At 45.1% G+C, this 19589-nt stretch overlaps 1 protein-coding gene across 2 annotated transcripts; it reads left to right on the forward strand.

Moving 5' to 3' along the window:
- Positions 1 to 372: 372 nt before the first annotated feature.
- Positions 373 to 18827, forward strand: ZWINT (ZW10 interacting kinetochore protein). Of its 2 annotated transcripts, none has more exons than XM_044306707.1 (10): positions 373 to 442; positions 3968 to 4067; positions 6950 to 7067; positions 7648 to 7814; positions 13697 to 13717; positions 13830 to 13975; positions 15681 to 15843; positions 16208 to 16347; positions 17789 to 17940; positions 18024 to 18827. In XM_044306707.1, the coding sequence occupies exons 1-9, from the start codon at positions 423 to 425 to the stop codon at positions 17865 to 17867; spliced, it is 954 nt and encodes a 317-aa protein (XP_044162642.1). In that variant the 5' UTR covers positions 373 to 422; the 3' UTR covers positions 17868 to 17940; positions 18024 to 18827. The 2 variants fall into 2 exon arrangements, with proteins under 2 accessions (XP_044162642.1, XP_044162643.1); XM_044306708.1 differs by lacking the exon at positions 373 to 442 and adding an exon at positions 475 to 558.
- The last annotated feature ends 762 nt before the right edge of the window (positions 18828 to 19589 follow it).

Raw genomic sequence — 19589 nt, forward strand, 5'->3', positions numbered from 1 at the left:
CCTGACACAAATGTGAACCTAGCCTAACAGATGGCAGTTTGTCAGAGCTGAGGGACACCTCCAGGGAACAGCTACCATTTCCCTGCCCACAGCTTTATTACAAGAATGGAGCAGAGGTAGACGATATAAGGCCAGCTGGAGGGGACTACAACTCTCAGCACAGCATGTATCTCCCTCCAGCGGCTCGCACCCTACTGTATGTGCGCCACAACATAGGCCATGATTAGTCGTTTGGGATTTTGTGCCTCCTCCAACATGGCGTCTGCAGCAGCTAATGGTCGTTTCCAAGACAACAGACGTAGAGGCTTCTGGGTAGAGGCGGGACGTATATTTGCTATGGCCAATAAGAATCCAGATATGCGGAGCTAAGCGCAAAACCGACCAATAGCATTTGTAGTTCGGGAGCGGGAAGCAGTGACAGGATGGCGGAGGGCGCACAGCGGTAAGTGGAAATATCCAAGTGTGGAGAGTTGTAGTGTGTGCGGGGTGATGAGTCGCATGTCCGTGCTGTACGTACAGAAGCTGAGGCGCGCTATCCCACTGTGCTCTGTGGCTGATGTACGCAAGTGTTGTGCGCTGGGGGGTCCGTCCGTTACGCGCTCCGTTAAATTTGTATATATTCATACACTAGAGGGCGCTGTGGCTGATACCGTATATCATTAGTATACTGTTAAACTCTAGAGCATATATTTTGTACTCTATGGAGCGCTGTTCTATTACACTCTATGGCTGATATACAGGTCCTTCTCAAATAATTAGCATATTGTGATAAAGTTTATTATTTTCTGTAATGTACTGATAAACATTAGACTTTCATATATTTTAGATTAATTACACACTAACTGAAGTAGTTCAAGCCTTTTATTGTTTTAATATTGATGATTTTGGCCACAGCTCATGAAAACCCAAATTTCCTATCTCAAAAAATTAGCATATTTCATCCGACCAATAAAAGAAAAGTGTTTTTAATACAAAAAAAGTCAACCTTCAAATAATTATGTTCAGTTATGCACTCAATACTTGGTCGGGAATCCTTTTGCAGAAATGACTGCTTCAATGCGGCGTGGCATGGAGGCAATCAGCCTGTGGCACTGCTGAGGTGTTATGGAGGCCCAGGAGGCTTCAATGCGGCGTGGCATGGAGGCAATCAGCCTGTGGCACTGCTGAGGTGTTATGGAGGCCCAGGATGCTTCGATAGCGGCCTTAAGCTCATCCAGAGTGTTGGGTCTTGCGTCTCCAACTTTCTCTTCCCAATATCCCACAGATTCTCTATGGGGTTCAGGTCAGGAGAGTTGGCAGGCCAATTGAGCACAGTAATACCATGGTCAGTAAACCATTTACCAGTGGTGTTGGCGCTGTGAGCAGGTGCCAGGTCGTGCTGAAAAATGACATCTTCATCTCCATAAAGCTTTTCAGCAGATGGAAGCATGAAGTGCTCCAAAATCTCCTGATAGCGGCTGCATTGACCCTGCCCTTGATAAAACACAGTGGACCAACACCAGCAGCTGACATGGCACCCAGACCATCAGTGACTGTGGGGACTTGACACTGGACTTCAGGCATTTTGGCATTTCCCTCTCCCCAGTCTTCCTCCAGACTCTGGCACCTTGATTTCCGAATGACATGCAACAGTCCAGTGCTGCTTCTCTGTAGCCCAGGTCAGGCGCTTCTGCCGCTGTTTCTGGGGAATGCGGCACCTGTAGCCCATTTCCTGCACACGCCTGTACACGGGGGCTCTGGATGTTTCTACTCCAGACTCAGTCCACTGCTTCCGCAGGTCCCCCAAGGTCTGGAATCGGTCCTTCTCCACAATCTTCCTCAGGGTCCGGTCACCTCTTCTCGTTGTGCAGCGTTTTCTGCCACACTTTTTCCTTCCCACAGACTTCCCACTGAGGGGCCTTGATACAGCGCTCTGGGAACAGCCTATTCCTTCAGACATGTCTTTCTGTGTCTTACCCTCTTGCTTGAGGGTGTCAATGATGGCCTTCTGGACAGCAGTCAGGTCGGCAGTCTTACCCATGATTGCCGTTTTGAGTAATGAACCAGGCTGGGAGTTTTTAAAAGCCTCAGGAATCTTTTGCAGGTGTTTAGAGTTAATTAGTTGATTCAGATGATTAGGTTAATAGCTCGTTTAGAGAACCTTTTCATGATATGCTAATTTTTTGAGATAGGAATTTTGGGTTTTCATGAGCTGTGGCCAAAATCATCAATATTAAAACAATAAAAGGCTTGAACTACTTCAGTTGGTGTGTAATGAATCTAAAATATATGAAACCTCCCTCACATGGTCTGGTGTGGGTGTGGCTCGCGGCCTGGCTTCATCCACATTGTACAACCGCAGTATTCATGCTGGACGTTTGTGGGGAGCTTGGCTGTGAGCTGAATTATATCACCCCCAGACCGTGTTTACACCATAGTCAGAGCAGTGGTTAGGACCCCTTGCCATGCTGAGATACCGTGACGTGGTGCATGTGGGCTCCGATATTTCCATGACTGGAACATATTGGCAAAAGTCTCAGCTTTTAATACCTTTACTTATGTCTTGCCAGCATAGTCAGTGTTATATCTGTTTGGTGCATTCTCTCCGTGTGTAAAATATATGAAAGTCTAATGTTTATCAGTACATTACAGAAAATAATGAACTTTATCACAATATGCTAATTTTTTTAGAAGGACCTGTATATTGCACTCTAAGGGGTGCTGTTCTATTACACTATATGGCTGATATTTAGTGCACTAGGTGGCGCTGTTCTATTACACTTTATGGCTGATATATATGTTGTGCACTAGGGGGTGCTGTTCTATTACACTCTGGCTGATATATATATTTTGTGCACTAGAGGGTGCTGTTCTATTACACTTTATGGCTGATATATATTGTACTCTAGGGCGCGCTGTTCTATTACACTCTATGGCTGATATATACTTTGTACACTTCGGGGCACTTTTCCAGTTTAGTCTTCCTTATCCATTCCTATTTTTAAAGATGCACTCCAATGAAAACTGCTACTCCGAGTTCTTCTGCCCCCTAGTGCAGTCCCTGAGCGTAACGTGGATTCTCCCTGTAGTTCTCCCAGTGCTGGTGCCGTGCTCCGTTTTGCCGGGCGGTCCGTGTCAGATCCGGAGGCGGATGGAAGTTTTGTTTTCCTGTTAATCCTTGACCTCTGCTCTGCGCAGGCTCTGGGGCAGGCGTTGTCGCGGTGCCATCCAGGAGATCGGATGATATATGTCGCAGAGGGGATGGCCGGGTCCCTCGTAAAAATTCCAGTAATCGCGCTCAGTTGTGCAATTGTCTAATACCGTATAGAGCGACCGCTCCGAAGCCGAACACATTGTGTGATGTAGAAGGTATTACTGCTCCTCAAGCTGTTAGAATTCCCATTATTCAATGTGGCAGCATTACAGCTCCCGCTATGGCGGTCACCCAGCTTTTCCAGGCTTCTGAACACTAAATGCACACGTAGGGAAACCACGGTGAGAAAGTGACTGGAGAGAAGTGAATGGGTTAACGCAGTCGCCGGCTTAGGTCTGGTGTGAGGATAATAGTCCTGTCAGTCTTGTCTTGGGATCACCTGTGATCTGGGAGGCAGATCCTAAGACGTGGCCTGAGAAGACTCCAGGATCGTCACTGATACGTCATGTTCCCCACGTGGCCGCTATAGAACCGCATCGGTTAGTGATTACCCGTCACCTCATTAGTCTGTTTTCAGTTTTTTTTTTTTTACTGTACAGCGCTGACGTGGATTTTATCCCCGTCATATAGGTAGGTTTTCCCTTGTAGGTGGCCGCCTCTGTGGAGATGTGATGGAGGCTGGGGCGGGCGCTGCCACCCCGTTCTCTATTGAGATGGCGGAGTGCAGTGCACGGACACCTCCCGCCCGTCCTATAGAGATGTATAGACCCCCAGCGCGCATGCTCAATGTAATGATCAGTTCAGAGTCGGCATTCACTGATTTCTGCTCTGCAGGCTTTTGGATTCCCTCCCGAACCGCCCTTGCCTGGACGTGCGGCGTAAAGAAGAAGGTGATGGCGAGATCCCAGCCAAAGTCCTGGTGGATTATTCCATGGTGAGATTGCGGTCATCCATGTTGGGGGCTGTGAAGACCTGCACTGGACCAGTCCTGTCACCTGCTGGGGTTGGAGGCTCGTCCAGTCGTTGAATACTGAGAAGCTCTGTCACTTCTTATTTACTGTGTGTTTCTGACAAAGATCACTGCTTACTTTCAATGAAAGGGAGCCATCTTCCTTCCTTCCTTCCTTCATTTATTTTCAGATCCACTGATGTGCAGTGTGTATCCTGCTTAGGGCTGGACGATTAAAGGGGTTTTCCAGGACTTCCTGGGGATAGGCCCCCCCACCGATCAGCTGGTTGAAGGGAAGGCCCTGATCCCTGCAAGCGCAGCCTTCCTTTTATTGTTTACCTGCTCGCCGTCGACAATGGTGTACGGCTCGTTCCTATTCAAGTGTGTACTACAGAGCCGTCCCATAGAAGTGAATGGGGCGGCTTGTAATTTCACCCGCTCACCGCTGCGCTGTCAACGGCTAGCAGGTAAACAATGAACAATCTGCGCTGCGTTCCGGTGAAGAGCCTGTGAGATCCAGCCCTCGGAATCTGTATGAGTAATACACAGTATTACTCATACAGCCAATGCATTCCAATACAGAAGCATTGGAATGCATTCTAAAGGAATATACCCCCAAAAGTTCAAGTCCCAAAGTGGGACAAAAAATAAAGTGATAAAATTAAGTTTCAAGTAAAAATAAACAAAAACGTAATTTTCCCCAAATAAAGTTCTATAAACATATCACATGACCTAACCCCTCAGATGAACACCATAAAAATTAAAAACTGAAATCATTTGTGTAAAACTTACATAAATAAAAAAAAAGTATGCATATTGGGTATCGCCGCATCCGTGACAACCTGGTCTATAAAGATATCACATGATCTAACCTGTCAGATGAATGTTGTAAATAACAAAAAATAAAAACGGTGCCAAAACAGCTATTTCTTGTTATCTTGCCTCACAAAAAGTGTAATATAGAGCAACCAAAAATCGTATGTACCCTAAACTAGTACCAACAATACTGCCACCCTATCCCGTAGTTTTCTAAAATGGGGTCACTTTATTGGAGTTTCTACTCTAGGGGTGCATCAGGGGGCTTCAAATGGGACATGGTGTCAAATAAACCAGTCCAGCAAAATCTGCCTTCCAAAAACCGTATGGCATTCCTTTCCTTCTGTGCCCTGCCGTGTGCCCGTACAGTAGTTTACGACCACATATGGGGTGTTAATGTAAACTACAGAATCGGGGCCATAAATATTGAGTTTGGTTTGGCTGTTAACCCTTGCTTTGTAACTGGGAAAAAAATTATAAAAATCTGCCAAAAAAGTGAAATTTTGAATTTGTATCTCTATTTTCCATTAATTCTTGTTGCACACCTAAAGGGTTAACGAAGTTTGTAAAATCAGTTTTTAATACCTTAAGGGGTGTAGTTTCTAGAATGGGGTCATTTTTGGGTGGTTTCTATTATGTAAGCCTCACAAAGTGACTTCAGACCTGAACTGGTCCTTTAAAAATTGGGTTTTTGAAAATTTCTGAAAAATTTCAAGATTTGCTTCTAAACCTCTAAGCCTTGTAACATCCCCAAAAATAAAATATAATTCCCAAAATGATCCAAACATGAAGTAGACATATGGGGAATGTAAAGTAATAACTATTTTTGGAGGTGTGTGCGTTTTTTTTTTTAACCCCTTAAAGGACTCAGCCCTATTTCACCTTCTGGACTTGGCCATTTTTTGCTAATCTGACCAGTGTCACTTTAAGTGCTTATAACTTAAAAACACTGACTTATCCAGGCCATTCTGACATAGTTTTTTCGTCACAATTTGTACTTCATGACACTGGTAAAATGAAGTAAAAAAAAATTCATTTTTATTTGTAAAGAAATACCAAATTTACCAAAAATTTGTAAAAAATTGCAAATTTCCAAGTGTCAATTTCTCTACTTCTATAATACATAGTGCTGTGTTCTCTACAACACGTATAATAAAGATGATGTTTTATTTACACCTCCCCGTGAATGACGTAAAACATGGAAGATTACAGAATTATTCTTACTCCACCCCCACCCCAAAAAAAAGTTAATCTATTAGTCCCATGTACCCCAAAATGGTACCAATAAAACCTCATCTCATCTCGCAAACAAGTCTATATACGGCTGCAATCAGCGGAAAAAATTAATACGTTCCGAAATTGTTTTGGCATGAGGCGTCCTATCATTGTGAAAAATGTAAAAAAAACATAAATTTTAAATATGAACAATCCGTCCTATTGAAATGAATGGGACGGCTTGGGTGTAATTGCAGCTGCTCACCGCTGCAGATGCGACAGCGAGCAGGTAAACAATGAAGAGGAGGCAGCGCTACCACGGCGCGCGTCTTCTCTTCAAACAGCTGATCGGCGGGGGTGCCGAGTGTCGGACCCCCACTGATCTGATATTGCTGACCTATCCTGAGGATAGGTCATCAATAAATATAACTTGGACAACCCCTTTAATAGTCCTTAAAGGGGTTCTCTGAGATTTACGTATTGATAACTTATCCAAAGGGCAGGGGTCAGACTCCTGGCACTTTATTGGAGCTGAGTTGCGCTTAGGCCATGTGTTACATCACTGGCCTAGGAAGAGGTCTAAGCGCTCACAAATCACCATGGCCTCTTGTTGCATCTGATCAGCAGGGGTCTAGGGAGTCGGACCCCCCACCGATCTGATACTGATGACCTAGCCTAAGGATAGGCCAACAATATGAAAAGCCACAGATGCTCGTAATTTTAAAATAAATTGGATGTATCTTGTGGCAGTGAGAGGGTGGAAACTAAGATTGGCGTAAAAAGCGGGTCTTAGTAAACGTAGCCGACATCTTAAGTAATGTATTTATCTTTCTCAGGAGCGGCGCAGAAAGCAGAAGATGCTGTGCAGCCAGCTGCAAGTCCTGCGCTTCCTTCTTGAATTCATAAAAGAAGCGGACATTGTCAACTGGGAGGAGACCAGCCCAGAGTTACTGAGTGAGTACCTGGATGTTTCACACTGTACATGGTCATCCAGAACAATTTGCACTTAAAGGGGTTGTGTCACATTTTGCAAGTTATCCCCAATTCACAGGATGGGGGATAACTAGTGGATCACTGTGTCCAACCACTGGACCCCCAAAGATCCCAAGAATGTGGATCCTGTTCCTCCGATCTGATGTAGTGGAGGGACTGGCATACGCCCTGATGCTCCATTCAATCCCAGTCAGCCAGAAATAGCCAACCGCTGCACTTTGCTATCTCTTACACGCTCGTAGAGAATGAATGGAGCAGCAGGGACTTATGCGCGACCTTCCACTCCATCGGGGGGTTCTTGGGATCGGTGGGGGTCCCAGTGCTTGTACCCTCAGTGATCAGCTAGTTATCCCACAGAATAGGGGATAACTTGCAAACTGGGCACAACCCCTTTAAAGGGGCTGTCTTGTAAGAGGGAGCTTGCTTTGGTATCTTAAGATTTGGTGGGGGTGCGAGAAGAGGGTTGTGACATTGGCAGGTGTCTTACATAGGAAAATCATTAGGGGGGGAGTGGAGTGACTAATTTGTAGGCTTTTATCAGATCAAGAGGTGGAAGAGGTAAAACAGAAGTGGAAGTCTCTGAAATCTCAGTACCAGGAGAAGGTGAATGAAGTGGAAGAGATCATCCCCCAGCTCCTGGAGAAGATTCAGCTTGTACATGAGAAGAAGACTCAGCTGGAGGAGACTCTGCAAAGGTACCACACTCAGGTGAGGAGGAGGCGACTTGATCGCCGTACACAGCATTAAATGGATCATAATAAGCAAGTGGAGTCTGCTATATTACTCTATGGAGCCAAAAGAATCCAGCACATGTCCTAAATTCCGTGTATTCGTTATTGAAGATTCCTAATGATTAGGGCTGCAGCTAACGATTATTTGAATAATCGATTAGTTGCCGATTAATTTCTACGATTAATCGATTAATCGGCAAAAACGACAAAATTACAAAACAGAGAGGTTTATATGATCTTACTTGAAAAAAATATGTTCAAAGGCCATATTAAAACAAATTGTGGACGACACTATTATGGGGGATCTGTGGACGACACTATTATGGGGGATCTGTGGACGGCGCAGTTATGGAGAGGGGGGATCTGTGGACGACACTATTATGGGGGATCTGTGGACGGCGCAGTTATGGAGAGGGGGGATCTGTGGACGACACTATTATGGGGGATCTGTGGACGGCGCAGTTATGGAGAGGGGGGATCTGTGGACGGCGCAGTTATGGAGAGGGGGATATGTGCACTGTTATGGGCATAACAGTGCACAGATCCCTTTCCATATAACAGTGCACAGATCCCCCTTCCCATAGCAGTGCCATACACAGATCCCCCCCTCCTCCCCATAGCAGTGCTATACACAGACCCCCCTCCCCATAGCAGTGCCATAGACAGATCCTCCCCCCTCCCCATAGAAGTGCCATACACAGACCCCCCTCCCCAAAGCAGTGCTATACACAGACCCCCCTCCCCATAGAAGTGCTATACACAGACCCCCCTCCCCATAGCAGTGCCATAGACAGATCCTCCCCATAACAGCCCCGGCCCCGATGCTTATAAGTCGGACTAATCACGTCTGCATCTTTATTTTACCTTTTTACAATGACGCTCCTGTAACAGCCAGGCAGAGCGGACGGCGGCGTAACGTCACTCACGTGACGCACCTGCTCCGCCCACCTCATGAATGAAGGAGGCGGAGCAGGCGTGTCACGTGAGTGAGTGACGTTACGCCGCCGTCCGCTCTGCCTGGCTGTTACAGGAGCGTCATTGTAAAAAGGTAAAATAAAGATGCAGCGACCGCCCGCCCAGGATAGCAACGAATCGGCGATTATTCGATAACTGGATTCGTCGACAACGAATCCAGTTATCGAATATAATCGATTACATCGATTAATCGTTGCAGCCCTACTAATGATACAAACATGTGGGTAGAAAGCCTCCGATGCTCCCATTAATGCATTTCAGACATATCAAATGTCCTTAGTCATAATTGGAGGAAAGTGGGGTGTGAACCCGGTGCATATGCTCCTTCAGGTGTGCAAAATTAGATCATAGATTACATGGGTGGAGCAGAGTGGTAAAATGCAAAACCTGGGTGCTGGAGTACACACAGCACTGTGATTTTGAAAACATGTGCAAAAAATATTTGTGCAATAAATAATAATTAAATACATAAATAATCTGTCAAATGGAAAAAAAAGTTTTTATGTTGATGCATCAAAAAGGACTATTAATAAATACATGTTAAATATGTAATAAAAAAAAATGATACACAACTATTTAATTGGCCGAAAAAAAATGTGATTAAAACTGAAGGTCACTGTTGTGCGTGTTTGAAAAGCCACGGTGATACAGATGAATGAAAATAATTAACCCCTTCACGCATTTTCATGTACAGTGATACCTCGGTTTTCCCATAGGGTTCAATGTAAATCCGGTTAATCCGTGCTGACCTTTTTTTGGGGGGTTTTTGAAGCACAAAAATATGAAACAAATTACAATACACATTAGTACAGTATAGTAATGTATAAAGAGAGGACACTAACCTTGCTTGAGATGACTTCTGGCATGGAGGAAGGCAGGTGGGAGGCAGTTATTGTTTGGGGGGAGAGTCCCCCTCCATAAGGACATCAGGGGGAACTGTACAATACAGTAAGTACAGTACTGTAGTACAGTATGTGCTAAAAAGCACACCAAAATTAAAAAAAATCACTTAAAATGTTTGCAGAGTACTCACAGTACTTCTTTCTGTGTCTCTTCTTCTCTCCACGGTCTTCCTACAGGAAGTCACGACCATGTGACAGCCTGGAAATAGCATTAAAATGGCCGCGGCTCCTGTTCGTGAACCGAGGCGGAGTTCGTGAACCGGAGCATATTTTTATGAACTTTTCTGTTCGCGAACCGAGTTGTTCGTGAACCGAGGTATCACTGTACGTGACGGAATGCGGCTTCTTGACGCATCCTCACAGTGCCTATCTGCGGCACGGGCCCGGCTGTTACTGATAGCCGGGCCTCAGCTGCATCCGCCGGCGCGGGGGGCCGATATTCAGAGGGAGTGCTGACCACGGCATTTGAAAGGGTTAATCTGCCAGCATCACCGCATACAGCGATGCCGGCGGATTAACCATTTCACATGCCGCAGTCAGCGCTGACCGCGGGGTTTACAGAGGGACTCTATCGGGGCCCCCCGCACTGCGCTGACATGGAGCCGATGGTTGCCATGGCAGCCCCAATGCCTTACACAGGCATCGGGGCCTGCCAGCTACGGAAGCCCAGGAGATCCAGCCTTGGTCAGCGTCTTGCTGTGTAAGTCGCTGACAGTTCAATTCAGTACTGAATTGAAACAGGGATCAAACCCTGAAAAGGTGAAGTGGGACAAATATAAAAAGTGGGTGAAAAAATGTTAGTTTCAAGTGTAAAAAAAAAAATGCCCCCTCACCGTAAAATAGTGTTTAAAAAAAAATTGGTAAAAAACAGACGTATTGGGTATCGCCGCGTCCGTAATCATCTGCTCTTTTAGGATAATGTCTATCAAAAATGCTTTATTATGTAAAACTGAAACAAACAACCCAAAAAATTGTGATTTTTGGTATGGTCACATCTGCAAAAACCTGCTCTATATAAATACCACATGATCTAACCTGTCAGATGAACATTGTAAATAACAAAAAAATAAAAACTGTGCCAAAACAGCTATTTTTTTATTTTATTTTTTTGTTACCTTGCCTCACAAAAAGTATAATATAGAGCAACCAAAAATCATATGTACCCTAAAATAGTACCAACAAAACTGCCACCTTAGGCTACCTGCACATGACCGTGCTGTTTTTTGCGGTCCCGCAAAAAAAACGGAAGCCGTCCCTGTGCCTTCCGCAGATTACGGAACGGGTGGCCCATTGTAGACATGCCTATTCTTGTCCGCAAAACGGACAAGAATAGGACATGCTATATTTTTTTATTTTTTTTTTTGCGGACAGCATTGAAGTGAATGGGTCCACATCCGAGCCGCAAAAACGGCGGCTCTAATGTGGACCAAAACAACGGTCGTGTGCATGGGGCCTTATCCCGTAGTTTCCAAAATGGGGTAACTTTTTTGGTGTTTCTACTCTAGGGGTGCATCAAATGTGACATGGCAGCTTAAAATTATCCCAGTGAAATCTGCCTTTCAAAAACCATATGGCGTTCCTTTTCTTGTACGGGCACACAGCAGGGCGCAAAACAGTGTATGACCACATATGGGGTGTTTCTGTAAACTACAGAATTGGGGCCATAAATATTGAGTTTTGTTTGGCTGTTAACCCTTGCTTTGTTACTGGAATTTTTTTTATTAAATGGCTTCGGTCACCCCCCCAAACAGCAATTTTCAGTATTGGACTTAATATAATTGCTAATGTACGCAGAGTCCATATATACCCCTCTTACCTCTGGCTGTGCTTTAAATTCTTTAAAAATTTTACTTTTGTGATATGCAAATTTCTTCACTACCAGCAAGTTGGGCGGACTTGCTGGTAGCCGCCGCATCCTCGGTCTAAAAAAACGCCCCCTCCTCCACTTGATTGACAGGGCCAGGGAGCGCTGGCCCTGTTTGCAGCTGAAATCCCGCGCCTGCGCCGTACCGGTCCTCATTCGGCGCAGGCGCTCTGAGAGAAGGACGCTCGCTTGGCTGCTCCTTCTTATATTTATTAATTATGGGTATATTATTTATAAGCGTTTGTGGTATTGTGTGTCTAAATATACTTTTTGTAAAATAATGGCACCCCATTTCGTTGGTGGTTGTAGTGGCTGCATGCTTATTAGGCAAATACTTACCTGAATCAAGCATTCAGCGACGTCACCGGACTCTCCGCCTCCTTACCACCGAGGAAGGAGCAGCCAAGCGAGCGTCCTTCTCTGAGTGCCTGCGCTGAATGAGGACCGGTACGGCGCAGGCACGGGATTTCAGCTGCAGACAGGGATGTACTCTGCGTACATTGCAATTATATTAAGCCCAATACTGAAAATTGCTGTTTGGGGGAGGGGGGGTGACAGAAGCCCTTTAAAATGGAACATCTGCCAAAAAAGCGAAATTCTGAAATTTCATCTCCATTTTCCTTTAATTCTTGTGGAACACCTAAAGGGTTAGCAAAGTTTGTAAAATCATTTTTGAATACCTTGAGGGGTGTAGTTTCTAGAATGGGGTCATTTTTGGGTGGTTTCTATTATGTAAGCCTCACAAAGTGACTTCAGACCTGAACTGGTCCTTTAAAAATTGGGTTTTGGGAATTTTCTTAAAAATCTTAAGATTTGCTTCTAAACTTCTAACATCCCCAAAAAAAGAAAATGTAATTTACAAAATGATCCAAACAGGAAGTAGACATATGGGGAATGTAAAGTAATAACTATTTTAGGAGCTATTACTTACTGTTTTAAAAGCAGAGGAATTGAAATTTTGAAAATTGCTTATTTTTCCCAATTTTTGGTAAATCTGTTTTATTTTTATTTTTTATAAATAAAAATGAAATATTTTGACTCAAATTTACCGCTGTCATGAAGTACAATATGTGACAAGAAAACGGTCTCAGAATGGCCTGGATAAGTAAAAGCGTTTTAAAGTTATCACCACATAAAGTGACACTGGTCAGATTTGCTAAAAATGGCCTTGTCCTTAAAGGGATTCTGTCACCTCTTTTTACCCTATAGAGATGCGGACATGCACGGCTAGATCACCGCTAGCATTTCCGCAATATACCTGTCCCATAGCTCTGAGTGGTTTTATTGAGTGTAAAAAAAATAAATATATATATCTCTATCTCTATCTCAATCTCTCTCTGGTAGGGAGCCCAAGGGGCTTTACTAACCGGTCTGGAGCCCAGCCACGCACGCCCTGTGAAGAAGCCTCATATCGCCGTAATCTCGCGGTGCGCAGTTCCTTCCCTAAAGCTGATGCCCGCACAGGAAAGAAACACTATGCAGGCACTGTGCATGCGCAAGTTCGCGCATCGCGAGATTACGGCGATCTGACTTTGTGAGCAAGGAGAAGATTCCTGGATACAGGCGGTGCTGAGCTCCTTCACAGGCATTTTCAATCACAGTGGCGGCCATATGTGGTCCGCAAATTGCGGAATGCACAAGGGCTTTCCTGCCCGCGGTCTTGTCGCTGCTCCATTCTGGGTCCTGTGACTGTTGCGGCCAATCACAGACCTTGGTGGTTCGAGCCCATGTGACCACTGAGGCCTATTATTGGCTACAGTGGCCACGGGACACACTGGCTTCCTGGTCTTATGGGGACTGGAACAGAGCAGTTGCGGGACTGCAGGCAGGTAAGGGAGTCTGCTTTTCTGCGTTTCGGGGCACTGGTGTGGACGATGGGGATTGTCGTTTTCTAGGCTAGACACCTTTCCTGTTTCCATCCACAAAAAAAACTGCTGTATCTGTACATCCATAAACTTTTAGATGCTGTGTGTGTGTGTGTGTGTGTGTGTGTGTGTTTGGAACCTCTCATTGGAATAAATCAGTTTCGGACAGAAAATGGTCAGGGATGGTAAATGCTGTGAGTTGAACTAATTGACAGATTTACAAATCTTCAAGGTTTCTTTTGTTCTTTTTCAGAAACTGATTGCAGAGGAGAAGGTACCGTATGTTTTGCCTTTTTTAACATCTACTGGTGTTTTCAGTCCTTTTTTTTTTTTTTTTTTTTTTAAACTCCATTGTTTTTCATTCATGATTTATTTTTGCCTCTCAGGCCAAGGAAAGGCAGCAGCATTTGCAGGAGGTTTTCCAAAAGCAGCAGCTGGTGGTACAGAAATGCCAGGTTCAGATAGAGCAGCTGAAAGATGAGCTGCAGAAACTGGAGCAGTCCGTAGATTGCTGGATCCAGACTGTGAGCAGGTGAGACTGGAGCTTGTAGCTTAAAGGGAGTCTGTCAGCTCCAAAATCAGTTTCAAATTAAGCATACTGACATGTAGGGCAGTTGCCCTGAAACAAAACTTTCTTGTGAAAATCCTAAGAAATGCTTATTTTTATTATACAAATAAGGTTTTCAGTGCACCATGAGTGGGGCCGCCCCGTTCTGTGCCCCTGGCTTATCCTGCATCTTCGGTAAAGGGGTTAGGCTACTTTCTGGTATCTGCACAGACGGATCCGCACCTATAATGCAAACTATTGTATCCGTTCAGAACGGATCCGTTTGCATTAGGAAGAACAAAGTCGAAACGGATCTGTCCTGACTTACATTGAAAGTCAAGGGGGGACGGATCCGTTTTCAATTGCACCATATTGTGTCAGTGAAAAACGGATCCGCTCCTATTGACTTACATTGTAAGTCAGGACGGATCAGTTTTTGCTCCGCATCGCAAGAAGCGTTTTGGTGTCCGCATCCAGAGCGGAATGGAGGCAAACTGATGCATTCTGAACAGATCCTTATCCATTCAGAATGCATTGGGGCTGAACTGATCCGTTTTGAACCGTTTGTGAGATCCCTGAAACGGATCTCACAAACGGAATTCAAAACGCCAGTGTGAAAGTAGCCTTATCCCAAGCTGGAAATGGCCCCCCATATGCCCGGGCCCCTCACACTGATTCTACTTACCTGGCTCCCTGTGTCAAGGGGGAGCAGCCAATGACAGACGGTGATGGGGTCGAGCCTACCTAGCATCACGGGCTCGTCTATCGAGGCTCGTCACCGCCTGCCATTGACTGCTCCCATCCGACACCGGACGTTTTCATCCGCGCATGGGGAACAGGAGCGGCGTGGGAAGCCAGGTAAGTAGAATCAGTGTGAGGGGCCTGGCCATATTGGGGGGCCATTTCCAGCCTCGGATAACCCCTTTTAAAGGCTCTGAACTCTCAGGCAGAGACACTGGTGGAGCGATGGTGCACCGGAAACCTTATATAGATAAGAATAATCGGAAGCATTTCTAAGGATTACAGGACCAGGTCTTCACAATAAAGTTATGGATTAGTTTTGGGCACCTACTCTACATAGCAGTATGCTTTTTTTTGGAAACCAATTTTGGTGCTGACAGACTTCCGTTTACAGGGTCACTGAGCTTTCACAAAACTTTTGATATGTCATAGCGACAGATCTAAGGTATTGCTGGGGGTCTGAGCTCTGAGAACCTCACCAATCCCTAGAACGAGGAAAAAGAAGCGTTCACATAGTGCCCTCTCCTCACTGCAGGAGACTAAAGCAACACAGGCCCATAGACTATCTGTTGAATTTGTCTTGCTTGCTCTTCTGCAGCAAAAAGAGCGCAATATGTGAATGCCTTCTTCTGATTCTAGGTATCCATGGAGGGCTCACCACAGATTCTATAAAAAGGTTTGTGAAGCCTCAGTGACCCTTTAAATTGTTGGAAATGAAAGCATTGTTGACATGATATAAGGCAGGCATGCTCAACCTGCGGCCCTCCAGCTGTTGCAAAACTACAACTCCCAGCATTCCCAGACAGCCTACAGCTATCGGCCTACAGCAGGGCATTGTGGGAGTTGTGTACCAAGTGTCTTGTGACTAGAGCTGCCTATCATAGCTAAATTTTGGAATCCCTGAAAATGTTCTTGTGAGATCTTCATATTTCCCATCAATCTCTTGCAGGGACTCCACATTTGTAGGTATCCTGCATGCTCAGCAGGTAGTGTCCTTGGTGTCTATTGGGGAGAGGGAACTTGCTCTAGATTTAAATGTCAGTGAGAAGACACAGATCCCACCATTAAGGGTCAACCTGCATTGGACATCTGAGGAAGAATTTCAGGTGGAGGTAAGGCCAACTGTCTGTAGAATGGCCTGTACACCATAAGGGTATGGTCACAGTGTTTAGGAATTGCTTATAGCAAACTTGATGTGTTTTTGCAAGCGGATCTGTAGCAGAAATCGGAGCTTGACACATGGATTTCTGTTGCCCATGTGCAGTTGATGTGTCATGGGTCCGCATAAGGATTAGCCCCTATTCAGTGGGACTAATACACAGCTTTTCTGAATGGAGTCGGCACGAAGAGTGAACATGCTCACCCTTGTGCTGAAAGTGGTAGTGTGGTGTCGCTGTAGGCGAGTGCAGAATAGCTAGCAACAGATGTGATTATCATAAGGCCTTTTTTACCTAGATTTATTTGATTTTTCTGCAGACTGAAGACCCAGTGCTTCGGCTACCCCCCGAACTGCAGCGTGGTGCTACGACACATATCACCCCTGTCATCCTGGAGCTGCAGTGTTGGTACCAGAGCCATGCCAGACTTCTGGTGGAGCTGAAAAAAATACAAGAGCGGTAACATTACATATTGGATTGACTTGTATACATACTGTATGACTCGTAACACTCAAGGCAACTAGTTTCACATGAGCATATTCGGACTGGGAAACCCATTCCTTGTGGGAGCAGTATTTCCCAGACTGAACAACGCTCCTCTGAAGTGAACTTGCAGCATCATAATGATTTGTTGCTGTAAATTCCTGTCTCACCGAGGGTCTGCTGAACTGTACTCGCATAATGCCATGACTGCAGTAAAGTAGACCTGTGTCGACATGGACATTCACAGCATCCTACATCATTATAATCCTGCATACTCTCTGGAGGAGCAGTGTTCAGTCTGTGAAATACTGCTCCCACACAGAGCGCGTTTCCTGGACTGAATACGCTCATGTGAAACTGGCCTCATCCTTGACTGTTGAACAGAAGCACAAGATCTGGACAACTCCCATGATCAGAGAGGCTGGAGTACTAATAGTATATTACATACAGTAGATTTGTTGCAGAAATTTATACCATTGGAAATTATTTCCATTCAGCTGAAGGAAGTTGTCTCTTTAAAACTCCATTTAGAGGAAAGAGACAGTTGCAGGAATTCCTACAACATTTCTGCCTGATGTCAACTCACCCGAAGTCTCCTTCACTGCTGGTCCCAACACATGTCCTAGCTAAAGGCCATCAAAATCTTGATAAGAAATCTTTTTAAGCAGAACCATACATTTTAAAGCTGAATGCTCTTTCAACCAACGGCTCGACCATGTGTGTTTTTCTAAATGTGGTGATCCGCTGCGGGACACCCGCTGGTCACTTATTTTCCTGAGAACAAAAGTCTTCGGCATCTTAAAATCCAGCTGCCCAATCTTTTTCTCCCCTGACATCTATAGAGAGATTTGGGAGGCCCCACATGTTAGAGTAGTTTCACGCCTTCCTTCAACTGTTCCAGATCGGTCCAGCTTAGCCAGGGCTGCTGTTCACTGCTAGACCCCACTGACTGTAATGGGTTCTGGATGCCTATTTTCGGCTGACAAAACCCTTTGCTTGTGACTGTTTTTGTCTGACCGTAAGCTGGCCTTTTTTCTGCAAATGGACTTGATCCCATTATAGTCAATGGGATCTTGCTTGAACAACAGTATCTGGCTTGGCTGGATCTGATAAACTCCTGCAGGCTGTTCTCTACCAGATTAAACGGACACATGAACCTACCCTCAGATAGTAGGCCGTTGCGGCTGGATCTCCGCCAGTCCACATTATAGTAAATGGGGCTGGACGGAATGCCGGCAGCGCACAGTTGCGCACCATAAGGACTCATCCAACAGGCTGTTCCTTGCCGGATCTGTTTCAGGCATATGTGAAACGGGCCTTTTGCAAGTGCCTGTGAACAATGATCCTTCCCTATTGAAATTTGTACAAATAAGGCCCACTGTCCTTACCAGCATTACCGTTTCCTGCCATATTTTAGGTTTCCCATTGACTGGCTTCCTAACGAGAGGAAGATTCTCTTTTTGAAAGGGAACAAGCAGGCACAGCCTGGTGATTGAACCAGGTTACCCAGTGAGCGGAGGCGTCCGACTGCTGGGAGGAGAACCATGTAACGCTTCTGACAACTTCAAGGTAAAAAGTCTGCAGCTACTTTCTTTAGGGGTGACCTAATTGCAATGAAAATGAAGTTTACAACATTTATTTTTGTCATCTAGCCCCCTGCTGAGAACCCATCGCTGAGTGACTGGCTGGAATACCTGCATAGCAATCCCAACTTCAGTACCTGATGAAATCCCTGCAGTCCGGAAGGATGTGCCATCGTCAGTGGCCCAAACCTGAGTATAGAAGCCGTCGTACAGTACAAGGTGCTTCTTGATATGCAAACTGTATCGCAGCTGGTGTGAAGATCTGGCCTAGTGCACATACAATACACTTCCGTTCTGTTTATTGCTTCAACAAATATGTTATTTTCTGCATACTGAGCAGAACAGCACAACTGGGCAGCCGGACAGCAGATCTGCTCCCACTGCACTGTTTAGCTTCAGAAAATACAAGGAGCCGAGATTTACAACGGAGGTCGTGCCAGCGTATAATGGGACCTGTGCCAGGCAGGAGAACTTTCTAGACTTGTGTTACATGCCCCATAAATTTGCCTGCCTGACTGTTTAAACTGCCATCCATCCCAGCAAAAAATATCTACATGGAACCGTCACTGGAACAAAGGCGTTAATCCGGTACAGGGGATCAATCTTGGACAAATTGGATTACAGGTTGTAAAGATGGAGGAGGTGAAGAGATTAATACACTGAGAGATTTAAATCTACACCATTTCAGCCTTGAGTAAGCTATACCTCCTCAGGCAGAGACGTTTCTTCTGACGAAAGCATTCTCAGTTTATTAATCATTCTGATTTGTACTGATGAAGTTCTGCTTTATTGCTTTATAGGCCTTCTTGTTTCTCCAGCAGTTTTTCAGTGCGAGCTCTGTGCACAGCGCTGGTGTTAAATCAATAAAACTCAACCGTTACAAAAAAATCTGGATGTAGCAGAATTTATAGAAGGCTGGAATAACATGAGCGCGGTCGAATGACCCAAGATAACAGCGTCTTATGACTCTCTGATGCTGTTAGTGCAGGTCAATAGACGGTCAGTCGGCCTGGCATTCACAGCACAGGCACAGAAATGCAGCCATGTAAAATTAGTCTAAGGCCTCATGCACACGACCGTTGCTTCTGGTCTGCATCTGAGCCGCAGTTTTTGTGGCTCGGATGCAGACCCATTCACTTCAATGGGGTCGCAAAAGAGGCGGACAGCACACAGTGTGCTGTCTGCATCCGTTGCGTAGCCCCGCAAAAAATAAATAAATATAACTTGTCATATTCTTGTCCGTTTTTGCGGACAAGAATAGGCATTTCTACAATGGGCCGCCTGTTCCGTTCCGCAAATTGCGGAAGGCACACGGGCGGCTTCCATGTTTTGCGGAACGCAAAAAAACGGAACGGTCGTGTGCATGAGGTCTATTTTTACCACAAAAACGGTGAAGCAAAATGTTACCTCCAAAGGGTTCGTGCCAAGTCTTACAATTATGTATACTGTTTGTTTTTTGGTTTTTTTCACAGCAAAGCCATAAAAACTAAAAAGAAATCTTAGCAAACCTCATCCACACACTGCAAAAAAACTTAAAAAAAACACACTAATTACTTCTAGTGTTTTCCTGTCTTGCAGCCACATAATCAACCCCCTCCCCCCAATCTAATATAAGTCACGCAGAGGAATGAGGAT

Source organism: Bufo gargarizans, chromosome 9 (genome assembly GCF_014858855.1).
Source record: "Bufo gargarizans isolate SCDJY-AF-19 chromosome 9, ASM1485885v1, whole genome shotgun sequence".
Lineage (NCBI taxonomy): Eukaryota > Metazoa > Chordata > Amphibia > Anura > Bufonidae > Bufo > Bufo gargarizans.

Bases quoted from the DNA above. Each gene is read 5' to 3' on its own strand.
- ZWINT (XM_044306707.1), top strand. From the start codon at position 423: ATGGCGGAGGGCGCACAGCG. The intron at 443-3,967 runs GTAAGTGGAAAT...TCTGCTCTGCAG, and splicing joins ATGGCGGAGGGCGCACAGCG to GCTTTTGGATTCCCTCCCGA. The intron at 7,068-7,647 runs GTGAGTACCTGG...GGCTTTTATCAG, and splicing joins GACCAGCCCAGAGTTACTGA to ATCAAGAGGTGGAAGAGGTA.